Source organism: Lissotriton helveticus, chromosome 2_1 (genome assembly GCF_964261635.1).
Source record: "Lissotriton helveticus chromosome 2_1, aLisHel1.1, whole genome shotgun sequence".
Lineage (NCBI taxonomy): Eukaryota > Metazoa > Chordata > Amphibia > Caudata > Salamandridae > Lissotriton > Lissotriton helveticus.
In genome coordinates this window covers 693,651,851-693,670,628 of record NC_136059.1, presented here as the reverse complement: position 1 = coordinate 693,670,628, position 18,778 = coordinate 693,651,851, and the positions used below count along the sequence as shown (strand labels likewise).

General features: G+C 44.5%; 1 protein-coding gene across 1 annotated transcript in view; it reads left to right on the top strand.

The window, feature by feature from the left end:
- The window catches only part of SKIC3 (SKI3 subunit of superkiller complex), a 1,397,627-nt gene that overhangs the window by 1,288,186 nt on the left and 90,663 nt on the right, over positions 1-18,778 (top strand). The window contains exon 37 of the mRNA XM_078675399.1: positions 1,848-2,006. Within this exon, the coding sequence (XP_078531525.1) occupies positions 1,848-2,006 (159 nt within the window). The remainder of the gene's footprint in view (positions 1-1,847; positions 2,007-18,778) is intronic.

The window sequence follows — 18,778 nt, the reverse complement described above, 5'->3', positions numbered from 1 at the left end:
ATGACATCGCCCGCATAGAGGGCCACCCTCTTTTCCCAATCTCCATATAAGAAGGATTTGATGGTATTATCCTCTCTTAATCTCCGCGCGAAGGGCTCTATGTAGAGATCAAATAGGAGAGGGGATAGAGGGCAGCCCTGCCGTGTACCTCTAGTTATTACAAAGGGTTCAGACAAGGCCCCATTTACCAGCACTGAGGCTGGTAAATGGTAATTTAATATTGGAGGAGATCGATGTCAACTTCCCTCTTCCAGAATTACTGTGGGGAGAATTAATGCCAGGCGTGCAGGTGAAAGATCTCTGGCTATTCTCTTGTAGGGTCCTCTGGGATTTAGTTAAACCAGCTTGGCTGCGCAGAAACCATCTTTTTACCCTACATAGGGCATATTATTCCCCTCAGAGGTTGTCAAAGTTCCCTCTGGATGGCCCTGTGGCTTGTCCAAGGTGTGGTTTAAAAGAGGCCCTGGATACTCATACGTTCCTTGACTGCCCGCAACTGAAGATCTTTTGGGACTCGATTAGCAGCAAACTTTCATCATCCTTCAGCTCAAATGTAGTGATTAATCTTTGCTTGGTTATTTTTGGAGTTGTGGATCAGACTCGAAGTCCAGCAAAGAACTTATTGTTTTACTCCATTCTGGCAGCTCGAAGAGAAATTTGTAAACATTGGAAAGATGCTTCCCCCCCAACGTTCCATGATTGGTGTAACTCTATCTTACAGATTTCGAAACTAGACCTTGCCAGGGCTGGGAAGAAAGATAAGAGCTTTCTGGCATTTGTTGGACTGGACACACTGAACCTGGATTTATTTTTTTGTTTTTATTGTATTTTTTTCCCCCAGGTCCGATGATTACACTGCCATGGTTTAATCACTCTGCAATGCCCAACCATCTGTCGGCATTAGCTATGATAACAACTGGCTTATTGGTGTCACCTGCCACTTGAGCAACATAGTTGGTTTGTTGGGAATGAGTCATGCGTTGCTGATGGGAACTGTTACCACCATCCGCCTGTCTTCCCAACCAGTTTCGACTGAGTCAGCACGACTATACTCTATGTGCCCCACTACCTTCTTCAGCTGTTTGGCAGTCAGAAACCATGAACGTGGATGAGGATATAAAAAAAATAAAAAACACGGGGGCGCCGGTTGGCGCGGGCACGGCTCCCAACGCGTGAGGCCCTATCGCCCCACCACTGTTTTCCCGCTGGCTGTGCTGGCCCATCTGCCACGTCCCCGCTCCTCAGGTAGATAAGAAGGGGGTGTGGGGGTGGGGGGTCCACGTCCGATGCCTCCGGTCCAGAAAGGGAGGGGGAGGTCTCACCTTGCAACAAGCAGGCGCCCTCCGGGGCCGGGAATTTCAAAGTACGCCACCTCGCCTCCCCGTCTCGGCCTGGTGATCACTCGAGGCCGGTGCTGCAGTGGCGGGCCTCTCCCGCCCAGGCCGCACACGTCCGTCCTTGTTTCTCCGCCTCCCGGGGTCGGCTCGAGACCGGGAAGGCAGCGTCAGGCGTCGGAAGGGCAGATCTCCATGATGCCTGTACTGGATGTCGCCTGTCTGCCGGATAAGTCACGGATTTCGAGGGTTCTAGGGTTCGCCACTGGAGCGCCGCAGATCTATGCGGCCATCTTAGTCGCCGCCAGGCCACGCCCCCCATTTGTCTACATTTTATGTATTCTACTAATAGCTGTTTTCGGGGTAAATGATTTGTTTACATATGATTTAACCTATACATTTTGGAAACGTTTCTACGAAAATATGTATTCTTTTTTTTTTTTTTTTTTTATTGTTTGAATTGGGTATATTTTATAATCGAAGTTGTAAGCAATTTTCTGTTTTTATTTTCAGACTTTGAAATCGTGCCCTGATCAGGCAGCAGTGTTCCTGCTTTTGAGGCAAGTCCAGTGTAAACAGCTGCTGGCCTCACACAAACCATTACTGGAAACCATCTTGGAAGAGTTGAAAAAAACAGTTGTATCAAATTTCAATAATATAACAGCTTGGCATGTAAGGGTGACGTTTTATATTTCTGTGTGCTTGTTATGACTATGGCCATGCAATGTCATTATCTATTTTTACTGAAATACCAATAAATGTGCATTGTTCGATATATCTGCCCATGGTGGCGTTCAGTGCAGTTATCAAATGTGTCCTCTAGTACGAGAACACTGGAATTGTCTCCTGTGGCATTGCTTACTTAAGGTAAATCCTTGCATATGATGTTGTATTCATGGAGTCAACTCACTTCTTTCACGTTGACCACTAAATATTGGTACCCTGTAGTTGACCACAAAATGTAATCATCTATCCTTGAGGTTTGTGAGGCAATCTTCTGCATCATTGCCTGGCTTTGAATCATCACTTACAGAATTTTATCATATCTGCACCAGATGTTTCTCTGCGCATTTCTAATCTGAAAGAGATACGTTAGTGATAGATTCCTTACTTTAGAATATTCCCCAGGCCTCAGACTGGATCTGGAAAGTTTTCTGCTTAGCAGTACCCCATCGCGCCAGTAGGTGGCGTCGTGCGGCTCCGCGTCCGTCACTGGCATTGTAAGCGCCGGGATGACCTCACGGAGGCTACTTAGGCGCCACCCATGCGCGCTGACATCATGTGAGAAGTTGGCCTGGTATATGATGTTCACTATTCTAGTGAAAACCTTGCACCAGTCCAAACAACCCTTATGGTGATGGTTGTAAGTCAACCTTATAGACCAGCTATCCTAGTGGTAGCGTGGACAGAACAGTCTTAGGCTAAAAGACTCTTGAGGGCGTGTAAAGCCAGCTGTTTTACCATATGTAACTCCTTGAATATCAAATGAAAGGACACCACACAGGATATATATAAAATATATATGAAAATATATATGTATTTATTTACTAACACACTCCTCTGAACTCTTTATGAGATCAGAGGCAAAAGCACATAACAAGATACTTAGTCAGAATACGTTAAGCTACACAATTTACGGTTAGGCCCTAGGGGCGAAGCAAACCATATATTAAGAAAGTGGTATAAGTACCACGTCACAAGAAAAGGAAAGGCCTACGGCCTAGGGAATCGCTGGGGCTACACTATCTGAACCTTAGTTTAGAAGTAGGAAGCCCACAGGCGGCGCGTGCTATGTCTTTACACACACGCGTGTGTCAATGCAAAGTCAATGGGAACTTAGAAGTTAGATTTAGAAGGATTTAGGACACTTCCGGGTTAACTAGAAGGAAATAACTAAAAACCTAGACACTTGGATAGTCAATACCCTTGGGAGCACCGAAGTACTCGCGTTACCTCATCCACGGACGGCGGGTGCATAGGTGTGAAGATGTGTCGGGTTTCGCCGTTGAGTCCTACGGAGCCTTTGAAGAAAGATGCTGCAGGCGACCTTGAGAAAGATGTCCGGGTGGATCCAAGGGTGGATCGAAGATGAAGAGTACCTGAAAGCAGAGGGGACAGAGTCTGGGTCACTAGCCAGTGACCGGGTGGAACCAGGAAGGAACCAGACGACGTCGAGGAGCAATCAGGTGCTGTCTTGAAGCTTGCCTTGGCAGCCACGTGGACCAGGAGGCGTCGACAACGACCAGGTGCTGGCGACGGACTGTCCCACGAAGTTTCTCGCAGATGGAGGAGTCGACTTCAGGATTGGAGTCAACAAGCCTTGGCAAAGGCAACCCACACAGGATACAACAAAGTGCAGATCAGCAAGGTCTGAGGTGCTTCACCTTTGCAGGGAAGCAAGGGCCAGTCTGAAGTAACCAGACCAGCGATGTGATTCAAAAGGATTGTCGTCACAGAGGCTACTAGCCAACGGGCCAGCAACCGGACAACGCGTCGAGCAGAACACAAGCAGAAGGGCACCACGCAGAACTCATGGAGTGTGGAGGGATCATCTTCGGTGCAGGTGGAGCTCAGGCTCGGGGTTTCTCAGTCCCCAGTGCACAGCTTCGAGGATGCCTCAGAAGCTGCACAGTTAGCAAGTTGCAGGCTTTCCAAGATGTCCGGTCCCACGTGTCTCGTCGCCTCCACGGATCTCAGCTGTGCTGCAGTCGTGAAGAGAGGGTCAGAGAGGTCTGGAAGTCTGGGTCTTGTCAGGCTCTGTGCTCGGGTTCCGGCGGGAACGTTGACAAAGCAAGCCGTTGATTTGCTGGATGGTGCCTGGATGCCCAGGGTGGTCACTCCTTGGCCACGAGGGAGATTCTTCAGTCTTCAGCTTCAGCAGAATGCCAAAGGTCCAGAGTTTCGTGTCAAGTTTCGGTTCAGGATTAATCTAAAATCTCAGGACTCAGCTCCTACCTTTATACAACTAAAAGGGGCTGGATTACTTTCTAGGTCCCTCCTTTGTCCAGTTTCGCGCCAGAGCTGGGGCTGGAGTGCCCCAGCAACCGGTTTGAACTGGGGTATGCATGGAGCACCTAGTGTGCCTCAGGCAGTGTCTCATTCTATTCAGCCCTCCCTGTCCCAATACACAAAGTCCTGTCTGGGGTGGTGCTCGTACCTTTCCAGGCAGGAAACCTATTGTCCAAACCTCCGTGACTGGAAGGACTCCCAGCAGCAGGAGGTCAGACTTGTGTCTGTGGCAGCAGCATCCATTTTGTGATGCTGGGGCTCTGGTTAACTTTAACCGGGTACAGTAGTTTCAACAGGTCTTCTCCCTCTAGAAGGGTGGAATGCTACCCCCGTCGCCAGAATTAGCGAGGGGGTAGTATTCCAAAGCGTATGACACCTTACACGACATGTTTGGATAAAGCCCAACCAAAGTTAGCATTTAACCACGAGAGTATATGGTATGGCAATATCATAGAACAGCTATAAGACATGGTTCTGAAAGTTGCAGACAGGCTCAGCTCATGCTAGAGCACCATCTCACACATAACCAAGCACTCTGCCTCCAGGATTGTTAAGGCCTGCCATAGAAGTGACTTCTAGGTTACTGTGTGTCTATATATAAGGGTAGATATAGGAATACTATACCTAAGCAAGGGGTGTTTACACGACCTTGCTCCAGCTGAGTGATCAGCCAGTTGTGTCTATTTGAGTGGCCAGCCAGGGGTGGCATAATACATGCTGCAGCCCCTGGTAGACCTTGGTTACACCTATGCCCTGGGCCCTATGGTACACTTGAACAGGGGCTGATAAGGTGAACCAATTCCCAATTGTGGATGTACCTAAAGTACATGGTGTAAATTTTGAGAGAGTGCATCTGGGCTGTGGGTCTGATTAGCGGGCCCACAGCCACATCTAAGTCGAAAACCAGGGAAGCAAAAGCAAAAAGAGGGGGTGACCATAGGAAGCAAACCCTACTCTCCTACACATCAGTTCTTTCTTTTTCCGCGCCGAAAGCGCAGATACGGATTGAGCATGTACCTCTGTCATTTTTTGACCACTTTTTTGAGACTTTTTGTCTCCTTCTCTTGTCTCCTTGTTCACGTAGGGATGCCCGGCTTTAAGTCTTGTGGGTCGTGCCACCGTCATATATTGGTGTCGGACCCCCATGATGTCTGCCTCTACTGTCTGGAGAACGACCACGACTCCCGGGATTGTCGGGACTGCCGTGCCATTGCCCTGAAGGCATAACGGGACTGGCGCCAGATGTTGCTGGAGAACCCCAGCAAATGCAGGAGGTCGGCCGTAGTCTAGAGGTGGGAGACGACTGCCTGGGGCGAGCCTGCTTTAAACAGCCAGTCATCGAGGTAGGGGAACACTGACACCCCTGACCTGCGCAGATGAGCTGCGACCACCGCCCTCACTTTCGTGAACAGGCGCTGGTAAGGCCGAAGGGGAGCACGGCAAACTGAAAATGCTCCTGGACTACCATGAACCACAGGCAATGCCTGTGGGCCGGCAGGACGGGGATGTGAAGTTCCGGTCCCACGTCTCTCGTGATAGATACAGGTCCCAGCTCTGCTGGGGACTCGTGTCAGCCTCGTAGATGTCTGGAAGTCCGTGTCCTGTGTCGCAGATTCTTCGGGATCCGGCGAGAGCCTCGAAAATGCAGACCTGCAAGATGCTTCTTAGGCGCCTGTTTGAACAGAGAGGTCACTCCTTGACCCCAAGGGAGATTCTTCAGTCTTTCAGTCGAAATGAAATGTCGAAGGTCCAAGATTTCTTCTTCAGAGTTTCATCCAGGGTAATCTAATGTCCTAGGGACTGGGTTCCTATACTTATACTAAGTTTAGGGGTTGGGCTAACTCTAGGGTCCCACCTATGGGAGGACCTGGGGAGGGGGTGGTTACACCCCTTCCCCTTTGTCCAGTTTCGCGCCAGAGCTGGGGCTTAGTGCCCCAGCAACCGGTTTGAACTGGGAAATGCATGGAGCACCTAGTCTTCCCCAGGCAGTGTCTGAAAAGCATTCACTGAATGCAACCCACCCTGCCCCAATACACTAAAGCCTGTCTGGGGAGGTGCTAGCACCTCCCTGGGCAGAAAACCTATTGTCCAGGCCTCACCTGCCGGAGTTTCGCAGAGGTCAGACTTGTATCTGTGGCAGCAGCATCCATTTTGGGATGCTGGGGCTCTGTTTAACTTCTACCGGGTGTACCAGTCTGTACATATCTTCTCCCTCTAGAAGGGTGGAATTCTACCCCTGCCGCCAGAACTGGTGGGGGGGGGGTAGGATTCCAAAGTGTTTGACACCAAACACAACATTATTTGATAAAGCCAAACCAAAGTTAGCATTAACCGCGAGGATTATAACGTATAGAGTATATGGTATGGCTATATCATAGAACAGCTATAAGGAAGGATTTCCGAAAGCTGCAGAGGGGCTCAGCTCATGCTAGGGCACCGTCTCACACAAAACCAAGCACTCTGCCTTCAGGATTGTCAAGGCCTGCCATAGGAGTGACTTATAGGTTATTATGTGTCTATATGTATAGGTAGATATAAGTATACTATATCTAAGTAAGGGGTGTTTACACCACCTTACCCAGGCTGCAAGTGCAGACCTGTTGTGCCATTTTGGAAGTCTTCCCAGGGGTGGCATAATACATGCTTCAGCCCCTGGTAGGCCTCTGGGGTACCTATGCCCTTGGTACCTAAGGTACCATATACTAGGAGCTCACAAGGTAACTCAGTAATCAATCTGGTATGTACCTAATGTACATGGTATCAATAAGAGAGAGAACAGCTAGGCTATGGTCCTGATTAGCAGGGCCGCAGCCGGACTAAAATCGAAAAACCAGTGAAACACAGCAAAAAGTGGGGGTAACCATAGTAAGCAAACCCTACTCTCCTACACGGCTAATGAAGGATCATTTAAAATTACTCCAGGAGAAAGTTGTAGCTCTTTTGGAAAAGGGAGCTATAGAAAGGGTCTTTCAAAAAAAGAGAGTTTCCCAGAGAACCAGAAAGGACTGGGTATCCAACAGTATCAAAAGAAATTCCTTTCTGTGTTACTGACTTTCCATTTGTGACCAACAGGCCTACACACTAATCTCACTTAACTAGTGTTCAAACGTGACTTTCCATATGTGACCAACAGGCCTACACACTAATTTCACTTTACTAGTGTTGAGATGTGACGCGGATAATTATTTCTGCACAAAACACTGGAATTACTTATGTCTCTCAAAATGTATTCTCATAAAGTTAAAATCATTTTGATCTCATTTATAACATAACATTTCTTACAAACATATGCTCGAAACCAATCCTTCTCTAATACATATGATAATTCCTATTCTAATTTTTACTCGAAATAAAACAATTTTATACAGTTTAAAAATCATATAATAAAATTATAACATCAATATACATTGATTGAAGAGAGTCCCTTGTCGACGCGTTTTGGTATTTTGTGTTATTACACCTTCTTCAGGACACACTTCTATTTAAAAACAAATGATCTTCATTCTAAAAACAAATACATACAATTAGTAACTTATATCTGACTGAGAGCAAATTACATTCTTTCCAGTGTTGTGCATGCTTTCTACTGTATCACTTTATTATATTAATATTTAGAGGGCAATCTTACTTAGATTATTTTACCATCAATCTTCTCACTTTAAAATTCCACACTTCTGAGGATTGAATAATTCTTGATCCTCTGTGTAGGTGAGATAGGTATCTGTCAACCTGTGATTCTCTAAAAGGATAGAATACCCAAATTAGTGGTGCCCTCTCATAATTTCCTTATCTCAGGCCGATGGGGGAAACTGTCTTAGTTCACACTTACTTAAAACCGGGAGAATAATCTTTCTTGTGTCTAATGTGTATCTTGCGACTTTCAATCTGCGCCAGATCTCTCGTGAGTGTTGACTTGGGTTGGACCTATGGGAGAACATTATATTCATTTGTCTCTCTGTTCTTCAGTGTCAAAATCGACAGTCCTTGCACTCAAACAAAGTCCGAACATACCTTTTAATATCATTTATGAAGTCCCTGTATGAGACTACAAGGGCGGAGTTTCAATTCGTCCTAGGGATTTCCTCACTTTATTCCCTCATATGATCGTTTGGAGATTTTCTTTCTCGCAAGGTTACCTAGGTATAAGAAAAATGCTTGGTCGTAATTTTGGATTAGGGTACTCTATTATTAGTAGTACTAATCATTGGTTTTAAATCTTAAAAAGGTGGTTAGGTTTTCAGTGCTCAAAAAATGAGGAAGTTTTCACCTGTAGTGTTCCTCTGATATTAATTACTTGGGTATACTACTATTGCACGTATAATGTTTGCAACCGGTGCAAATTTATATTCAACAGACCCCAAAATAGTTGTGCGCTGTCGTTATGGTCAAATACGTGTTGTCTTTACCAGACACATGGTAAATATGAGCTAAAGGTCTTCCCATATATACTGCGCAGGCCCCTTTAATAGCTAGGCGCTCGTAATGGTACACAACCACTCTCTTGTCTTTTACCGAGCATAAAGAAAACATTTTAAACATTTTAAATTAACAGCGTTTAAGCGGAACTGCAATCTATTTATCAGCGCTCGAGTCATGCCGAATCCATACTCATCACTCGTACTGCTTACCTCGTCTTGTTGCACACGGAGCAGCCGACACGTCCTTTCTCCTGTGGGTGGAATGAGAGAGGATGCCGGCTGCCAGGTTTATATAGCGCTCTCACTTAACCATAATTGAATAATTAACTGCTATTAGTCAATTGCCTACGCACCGTTCTCTGAACCTTACATGCATTTGGAATGTTTAGGTGCGCTTAAAACCCGCGAACATGTCCGTTTTATTTACTATCTGGCTGTTCTATGCCAATAACTGTATTGTAGTATTTATAAAATTACTACCTTACAGGAAAGGAACCAGCTGGTTATGATTCCACGTCTATCTAGACCTGCCCCGTCCCGAAAACGCCTCCATTTTGGTAGTTTATTTACGTTCGGTGAACTACTGCCCTGTGAAATAATGAACTCCATAACTCCATTTTGGTAGTTTGTTTACTATGGGCGAAGTGCTCCTCGATTTAAAGAGTCCATTGTACTGTTTATGTACCATAATAGACTAGTAGTACATAAAGGGTTGAGCGCATAGTGATTCCCTGTAGTTGTCTTAATTGGCAGATCTCCTGCGTTTTTCCTGTTCTATGTTCGGTACCACTTTGGTAGTTTGTGGATATCCAATGAACTCCGAGTCAGTTTGTCTCGGTCTTTATATTCCAACCTTATCTTTTAGACTGTATGCTCATATGAAGAAATCTGGGGAGTGTATAGGTTTTACTGAGTGTATGCCTCACTCGTGTATGACTCGTGCATGTCATTAATAGTCCCCAATTTCCAAAGGAATGAGAAAATATTCCCCTGGGTACACTCTTGCAAACGAAATCCATCATGAGTTCTATCAATTATTAATATAGTGTAAAAGTATATATCTATTCACCGATAGTCACAGAGATGTAATGGAATTTCAACAATATTTAAGTTCATACATCATTTTATGTTCTCCATATCCGATAAAAATTCTTTTAACAAAAACATGTAGAGCATTGTTCTCTGTTATTTACTGCATATGTAGGTTGACAATTTGTTAAACTTTATATACTTTTTGGTCCCGATATTTCTGGAGGCCATACATGACTGAACATTCATGTGTTTCACCAACAAATGTATATGTTTAACATCTCTATACTAGTTCTATGCCTATACCTGGGAACCCACACTATTATTATCCTCGTTCCTCACTTAGTTATCGTGAACCCAACTTGGTCAGAAACATATCAAGCTCACTTATCTTTTCCTCTGTATATTGTATCTATTTTTCTCGATTGTCTGACCACTCTAAAAACGGAATTCTTAATCCCTATATCCATAGTGGGGTACAGTATTACCTAATTAGTCTTTCCCATTCTTCACACAATTTAATCCTGAATAATATGTCTTAAACTTAGACATGAAAAACTGTTCTCTTAGTTTGCGTTTTTTGTTCATGTCTCCTCCCCTTGCTGATATTTTAATTTTTTCAAGAATGAACCACTTGAGATCATCAATTTCATGTTTTTCAGCAATCCAATGTTCTACTAGTGGTGCGTTCTTTTTTAGATTTTTTAGTGCAGACCGATGTTCCGTAAGTCTCTGGCGCAGTTCTCGCCCGTTTCTCCTACATAGCACTTGTTGCAGGGGCAAATCAACAGGTACACCACATTGGAGGTACGACAATTCACATGGTCGTTCATCCAGTGGGCGATTCCGTTTAATTCCAACTTGTCAGATTTCACAATATTATTGCAATGTGAGCAAGTCCCACATGGCAAATTGCCTCTGATAGGAGTGTTGTTCATTACATGTCTAAGGCTGGAGGATTTCGGTTCTCTGTATGTTTGTACTAAGTGATTCCTAATTGTTCTGTTCCTTCTATAGGCATATATTGGCTTAGCCATAGGTGCTGAATCTTTTTTGTTAAGTATTGACCAATTTTTATTAATGAGATTCTTTATTTTGTTGCTGAAACTGTTAAAATCAGATACCATTACTATTTCATTTTTTTGTTCTTTAGATTTTTCCCTGGTATCAAAATGGCTATCGCCGTTATAGTATTTCGCACGTTTGTATGCTTCTTTTATTAGGCGCTTAGGATAGCCTCTTTGGGTCAACTTAACTTTTAGTGTTTCAGCGTGTTTTTCGAAGGTTTACCTGTCACTACAGTTGCGTCTAATACGCAAGAATTGGCTGAAAGGTATTCAATTTTTTTGGCAATTTGGATGATAGCTGGTGTGGTGGAGGAGAGTATTTCTATCTGAGGGCTGGACGTATAATTCTACATTTAGAATGCCTTCCTTTTCGATGATCTTAATATCTAAAAAGTCAACCGCTTGTTGGCTTTTACTTGAAGTACATTTTAAATTTGAGTCTCCACAATTTAACCACTCTAAAAAACTGGCTAGGTCTTCTTCGATTCCATCCCAATGAAAGAAAATATCATCTATAAACCTAGACCAGTGTTTCACGTTTTCAAAAAAGGGACTCATTTCATTGTAGATATGTTGTTTTTCGAATTTGCCAACGTATAGGCATGCCAGGCTGGGAGCACATGTGGCTCCCATACTGGTACCTTTAGTTTGGCAGTAGTAATCCTTTCTGAATAGAAAAATGTTATTTTTTAAAATGATCTCTATACAATCAATAATGAAAGTATTTGCTGGTGACAAATCTTCCTCCTCATTTTTAAAAATTTCCTCCATCATGCTCACTGTATCTTGCTGCGGAATATTTGTGTAAAGAGATTCAATATCTAAACACACAAGCCATTGTGTGTTTTTGTTGAACTCAATACCCTCTATTTTAGAAATCATGTGTGTCGTATCTTTTATGTACGACGGTTGGAGAGCTAGCAGGGCTTGAATAAAGTGGTCAACATATTTACTTAATGGTTCAGTTAATGATTCTATTCCTGATACTATAGGACGCATGGGTGGGTCCTCCATGCTCTTGTGTACCTTAGGGAGCCCATATAAGGCAGGTACTTTGGGGTGGTCATTTATCAGAAACCGATATTCCTCCTGGCTGATAATATCGTCTTCCTTGGCATAACTGACCATATCCCTCACTTTCTTTTTAAGATTATCCCAATCCTTGGCACTAGATGGCTTGTAATATGTCCTGTTTTCCAACAATTTTAACATTCGTTGGTCATAATCTTCTGTTTTCATAATCACGATCCTTCCCCCCTTGTCACCTGGTTTTATAGTTATATCTTCACAGGTAGACAGGTTTTTTAGTGCTTCCCTTTCCATTTTGGATAAAATATTAGGAGTCCATACTTTGGTATCTAATAATTTTTCTAGGCCACTTATGATCACTTTTTCAAAAATGTCCACTTCCTGGCCTACCATCCCCGTGTTGGGAGTCCAGGTAGATGGAGGTTTAAGTCCAGATTTGTTATTTGTTGCTCTTTCCTCTTTTCCTTCAAATAATTTTTTTATTCTGATCTTCCTGAACAGATCTCTAACATCTCTTTCTATTGCATATCGACACCCTTGTGTGCTGGGGCAAAACCTAATCCTTTTTCTAAAACACTAACTTCATAAGGTGTCAATATTTTATCTGAGAGATTAATAATGGGGGCTTTTTTATGGTTCACAGTCTCTATTCCCAATCTTTGTGGCTGCGAGTTCGCATGTATGGTCTCCTCATTGTATTCCCCGTTTGGGTATTGCCAGGACGTCCCCTCCCCCGTGTTCTGAATCCCCTGGGTTGGCGCCTCTGTTGTTGGCCTAAAAAAGCTGTTGAGTATTCTCTACTGCTGCCAGCTTCCCCATCTCTTTGATCTTTCCTGTTTCTGTTATCATTATTTTGCTCTCCCTCTGAATCAGAACTGTTGTCTGAGGTATCTGAGAAAGTTACATTCTTTTTAAAATATCTGTTTTTATTATATTGAAACTGTTTCCCCCCATATTCACTTGTTGCTGGCTGATCGTAATAGTCTTTCTGAATGTAGGGGTAAACTGATTCAACCCTATAGTTGGCTATGTCTTTTCTTAACTTGTTAGATTTCTTATTAATCATATATTCCTGATAGCCACTAATGTCCTCTTGGATCTCATCCAATTTTTTCTTGGCGTCATCAAGGGCAGTGCTATCATTAAGTTCCTTCTCTAAGCTCCCGATCTCTTCTCTCTCAATTATTATTATATCCTGGGCTGTCTCAATTATCAACAACATCCAATCGCGACTACAGCGGTTCGCGATGAGTGTCCAATTTTCCTTAAACTTTTCATTCTTTACAAATAAACCTGGCTCATTCTTAATTTGAAGCCCCACAGGTATAATTCCCTTTTTACAATATTGGATGATGAACTCCGAATGCAATTCGGTGCGGATCATTTTTTTCTTTAAGTTCCACAATTTGTTCCATCTGTCATCATCATTTCTAGATAGTCATTGAGTTAATAGTTTTGGAGCTACTCCCTGTCAATTTATTGAATTGGTCTTCAGAAAAACCAAAGATCCGCAAGGTTTCCATGATCTAACACACGTGCTAACTCTCCAGCTACAAGAGCTGTAATACAATCTTTCAAAAAAAGTATATATGCGAAGACCTTTAGCTCATATTTACCATGTGTCTGATAAAGACAACACGTATTTGACCATAACGACAGCGCACAACTATTTTGGGGTCTGTTGAATATAAATTTGCACCGGTTGCAAACATTATACGGGCAATAGTAGTATACCAGAGGAACACTACAGGTGAAAACTTCCTCATTTTTTGAGCACTGAAAACCTAACCACCTTTTTAAGATTTAAAACCAATGATTAGTACTACTAATAACAGAGTACCCTAATCCAAAATTACGACCAAGCATTTTTCTTATACCTAGGTAACCTTGCGAGAAAGAAAATCTCCAAACGATCATATGAGGGAATAAAGTGAGGAAATCCCTAGGACGAATTGAAACTCCGCCCTTGTAGTCTCATTCAGGGATATATGATATTAAAAGGTATTTTCAGATTTTGTTCGAGTGCAAGGACTGTATCGATTTTGACACTGAAGAACAGAGAGACAAATGAATATAATGTTCTCCCATAGGTCCAACCCAAGTCAACACTCACGAGAGATCTGGCGCAGATTGAAAGTCGCAAGAAACACATTAGACACAAGAAAGATTATTCTTCCGGTTTTAAGTAAGTGTGAACTAAGACCGTTTCCCCCATCGGCCTGAGATAAGGAAATTATGAGAGGGCACCACTAATTTGGGTATTCTATCCTTTTAGAGAATCACAGGTTGACAGATACCTATCTCACCTACATAGAGGATCAAGAATTATTCAATCCTCAGAAGTGTGGAATTTTAAAGTGAGAAGATTGATGGTAAAATAATCTAAGTAAGATTGCCCTCTAAATATTAATATAATAAAGTGATACGGTAGAAAGCATGCACAACACTGGAAAGAATGTAATTTGCTCTAAGTCAGATATAAGTTACTAATTGTATGTATTTGTTTTTAGAATGAAGATCATTTGTTTTTAAATATAAGTCTGTCCTGAAGAAGGTGTAATAACACAAAACACCGAAACGCGTCGACAAGGGACTCTCTTCAATCAATGTATATTGATGTTATGATGTTATAATTTTATTGTATGATTTTTAAACTGTATAAAATAGTTTTATTTCGAGTAAAAATTAGAATAGGAATTATCATATGTATTAGAGAAGGATTGGTTTCGAGCATATGTTTGTAAGAAATGTTATGTTATAAATGAGATCAAAATGATTTTAACTTTATGAGAATAAATTTTAAGCGACATAAGTAATTCCAGTGTTTTGTGCAGAAATAATTATCCGAGTCACATCTCAACACTAGTAAAGTGAAATTAGTGTGTAGGCCTGTTGGTCACAAATGGAAAGTCAGTAACACAGAAAGGAATTTCTTTTGATGCTATAGAAAGGGTTCTAGTTTCAGAAGTAGTCAGTGGCTGTTATTCCCCTTACTTTCTGATTCGGAAGAACAACAAAGGGTTGCGGCCCTTTTTAGATTTTCATACCGTCAATCTCTTCCTCAAGAAGGATAAATTCAAGATGCTTACTCTGGCTCAGGTCTTGTCTGCCCTAGACCAAGAAGACTGGATGGTAGCATTGGACCTGCAGGATGCGTATTTTCACATCCCCATCCTAATGGGCCACGGGCATTAACCTGCGGTTCAAGGTTGGCTGTGAGCACTTTCAGTTCACCATGCTCCTCTTTGGCCTTACCAGTGCCCCTCATGTGTTCACCAAGGAGATGGCGGTGGTCGCAGCTCACCTGCGCAGGTTATGGGTGTCAGTCTTCCCCTACCTCGACAACTGGCTGTTGATAGCTTCCTCGCCCCAGGCTGTCGTCTCCCACCTTCAGACTACGGCGAGCTCTTGCATTCGCTAGGGTTCTCTACAAACGTGCCAAAGTCACACCGACTTCTTCTTAGACGTGCCCTTTCATCGGAGGTGTTCTGGGCCCAGTGCAGTTTCAGGCCTATCCTCCAGAGCGGCGAGTCCAGGATATTCAGGTTATGATTCCGATGTTTCAGCCTCTATCCTGGCTTTCGGGGACACTGACCCCGAGACTATTGGGCCTCATGGCCTCCTGCATCCTGTTGGTAAAGCACGCTAGGTGGCGTATGCGGGCACTGCAGTGGGACATGAAGTTCCAATGTGCACAGCATCGAGGAAATCTCACCGACGTGGTTCTGATCTCGGAAGGACCTGCAAAAGATCTGCAGTGCTAGTTAATGAACCACGATTGGGTCAACGGCAGACCCCTCTCCCTTCCTCAACCAGATCTCACAGTCATGACAGATGCGTCACTTCTTGGATGAGGCGGCCACCTGGGCGAGGTGGAGATCAGGGGACACTGGTCTCCGGCGGAGACGGGGCTCCACATAAATTTGTTGGAGCTTCTAGCGAATCAGTTGGCATTGAAAGCATTTCTACCCTCTGCCAAGGGGAAGTTAGTGCAGGTGTTTACGAACAACACAACCGCCATGTGGTACTGCAACAAGCAGGGCGGGGTGGGGTCATGGACCCTTTGTCGAGGGGCCCTGAGTCCCTAGACATGACTTGAACAGCAGGGTATAACCCTGGTGATTCAACACCTGGCAGGTACTCTGAATGCCAGGGTGGACAAGCTCAGCGGCGCAAGTTCTCTTCCAGCAGTGAGGAAAAACTTGGTTAGATTTGTTCGCTTCCGAAGAGAACGCACGGGTCCGCATTAATGCGCCCTGGAGTTCACGTGGCGGCTATTACTCTGCGACAACATTCGTCATGAGTGGAGCTCAGGCCTGCTGTACGCCTTTCCGCCCATACCCTCCTGCCCAGGGTTCTGAAGAAGATCAGGAGTGACTAGGCCCAAGTCATCCTTGTGGCTCAGGACTGGGCGAGGAGAGTCTGGTATCCAGAGCTGCTGAAGATGAGCATCAATCCTCCGATCAGGCTGCCCCTTCGGGAGGATCTTCTGTCGCAGCAGCAGGGGAGGTTTCTCCACCCGAACCTGCCAACTCTGCGCCTCCATGCATGGAGATTGAGCGACGGCAGTTGAAGGCATTCAACCTTCCTCCCGAAGTACCTAATGTTATTTTGGTGGCCAGGCGGCCCTCCACTAAGATGGTATATGCCAGCCGATGGCAGGAATTTGTATTATACTGTACAGAAAGGTCTATTGACCCACTTTCTGCTTCTCTTTCCAATGTCATTTTATTAATTCTAACCCTTGCCCAGCAGGGCTCTGCTTTGGGAACTCTCAAGGGTTACCTTTCTGCTCTGTCTGCTCTTTTGCAACTTCCAGACCACCCCTGTTTCTTTAAGTCTCCAATTGTACATAGGTTCCTGAAAGGGCTGGCTCACTTGTTTCCACCCACGCCCTTTGTTATGCCACAGTGGGACGTTAATTTGGTCCTCACCTATCTGATGTGTGCTTCCTTCGAGCCTTTACATAACTGTCCCCTCCTGCGGCTGACCATCAAGACAGCCTTTCTAGTGGCGATTACATCTGCCTGGAGGGTGAGGGAGTTGCAGGCGTTATCTTGCACGCCTCCCTCAATTCCACCATGGGAAAGGCTGCGACTACGGCCTTGGCTCAGAGTGTCCCGGTCCCGGACATTTGTCAGACAGCAACCTGGGTATCTTTGCTCACTTTTGCCAAGCACTACTGCTTGGACAGTCAGGTCCACTGGGATGAGCATTTTGTCTTACGGTCCTACAGGACTTACTAGTTTGAGGTATTGGTCCCCACCCACCTCAGGGATGGTATGGCCTGGGTAACTAATTCAAAGGTAAGGAATCTGCTGCTAGAAGTCTCTCAAATGAACAAGTTACTTACCTTCGGTAACACTTTTAACTGTTGAGACTTTATCTAGCTGCAGATTCCTTACAGCCCCACTCATGCCTCCCCTCTTTGTGGACTGATATTGTAGGGCTAGGGTTACTCCCCCTTTCAGGGCCCTAGTTTTGCACACGACTACATCAGTTACTTCATGGCTCTACCAGATAATGCATTACAGAAGGTAAGTAACTTATTCATTTTGGAAACAATGTGTTCTAAGAACCTTCATTCTATAAATGGGCAGAATTTGAAATTTTGCATGAAGGCACCATTGTTTATCTCATCATTACCCGCATCATGGAGTTATTTCAGTTTCAGCCAAATGCCCTCTTCCCATGCAGACAAGGAATGAATAAAGATCAACAGATGAAACAGTACTTTATTTAAGGTGTATTATTAAGGATAGAATGGTCAAAAGTGGCTGAGTGGCAAGTACCTGGCGGACACGGCGACCGAGTCATCGTCATGGACACAGACTCAAGTCTACAGTCTGTTTCACCCGCTGGCAAAACTTCCCCGTCCGACACAGATACATATAGACTTGGCCCATAGATGCTACCGGAGGAGTCTCCAGCTCACAAAGGATACTGTCCCTTATGCCCCAATACTGCAGCTTATCGGGACGCCCAGAGGCAGGGATTCTGTGACAGCTGTAGCAATGGCACCCTGGACTACAGCAGGTGTGGAGACGCTAGGAGACCTATGCGGACGGAGCCCTTATGTCTTTTGCGACCCTGGCGATGGACAACGGTTTACCGGTAGGCCAGTTCCTTTTACATGCAGCCATCACACGGACGTTGACATCGGCATAGGGAGACTTGACAAATGAGCCACCGACACATCAGCTGTTGCAGTATCTACATGTGATGGGGGAGGGGTCACACATAATCCACTGGCTAGTGCAGGCCCTACTTACTCACGTATTGAAACCAGCGCAGCGACTTCGTGCACGCTGGACTGAAGACCGAGGACGACCCTGGACAGATAAAGAATGGGAATGGGTCTTAGCCAGTGCCACACATATACCACTCAATTCACGATTTAAACTAATACAAACGTATATATTGCACAGACAATACCTCTCACCAGATAAGATAAATAAATATTTTAACATCAACACCTCTGATTGTCCGAGATGCCGTATGCTAGGCGCCGACCTCCTACACATGCTGTGGTCTTGCCCCTCACTTTTATCCTACTGGCGCATGGTAACAGAGACACTTACAAACAGCACTGGCATCGAAGTCCCCAGCACATGGGAGGTCTGCATTCTAGGGTTCTATAAACGAACGAAAGCTAACAAAGTAAGCTCTAGATTTCGTGACCTGGGCCTCATAACTGCGAAACAATTGATAACCAAGAGGTGGAAACACAAGGACCCCCCGGAGGCACCCCACTGGCTAAGATCCCTAGAGATCTGGGCACGGGCGGAGAGCACTATTTTGCACAGGGAAGAAACAGCAGGGTTACGTAAGTACCCCATCGCACAGGCCTGGGATGACATCCTCAAAGCCCTTACACACACTAGTGACACGC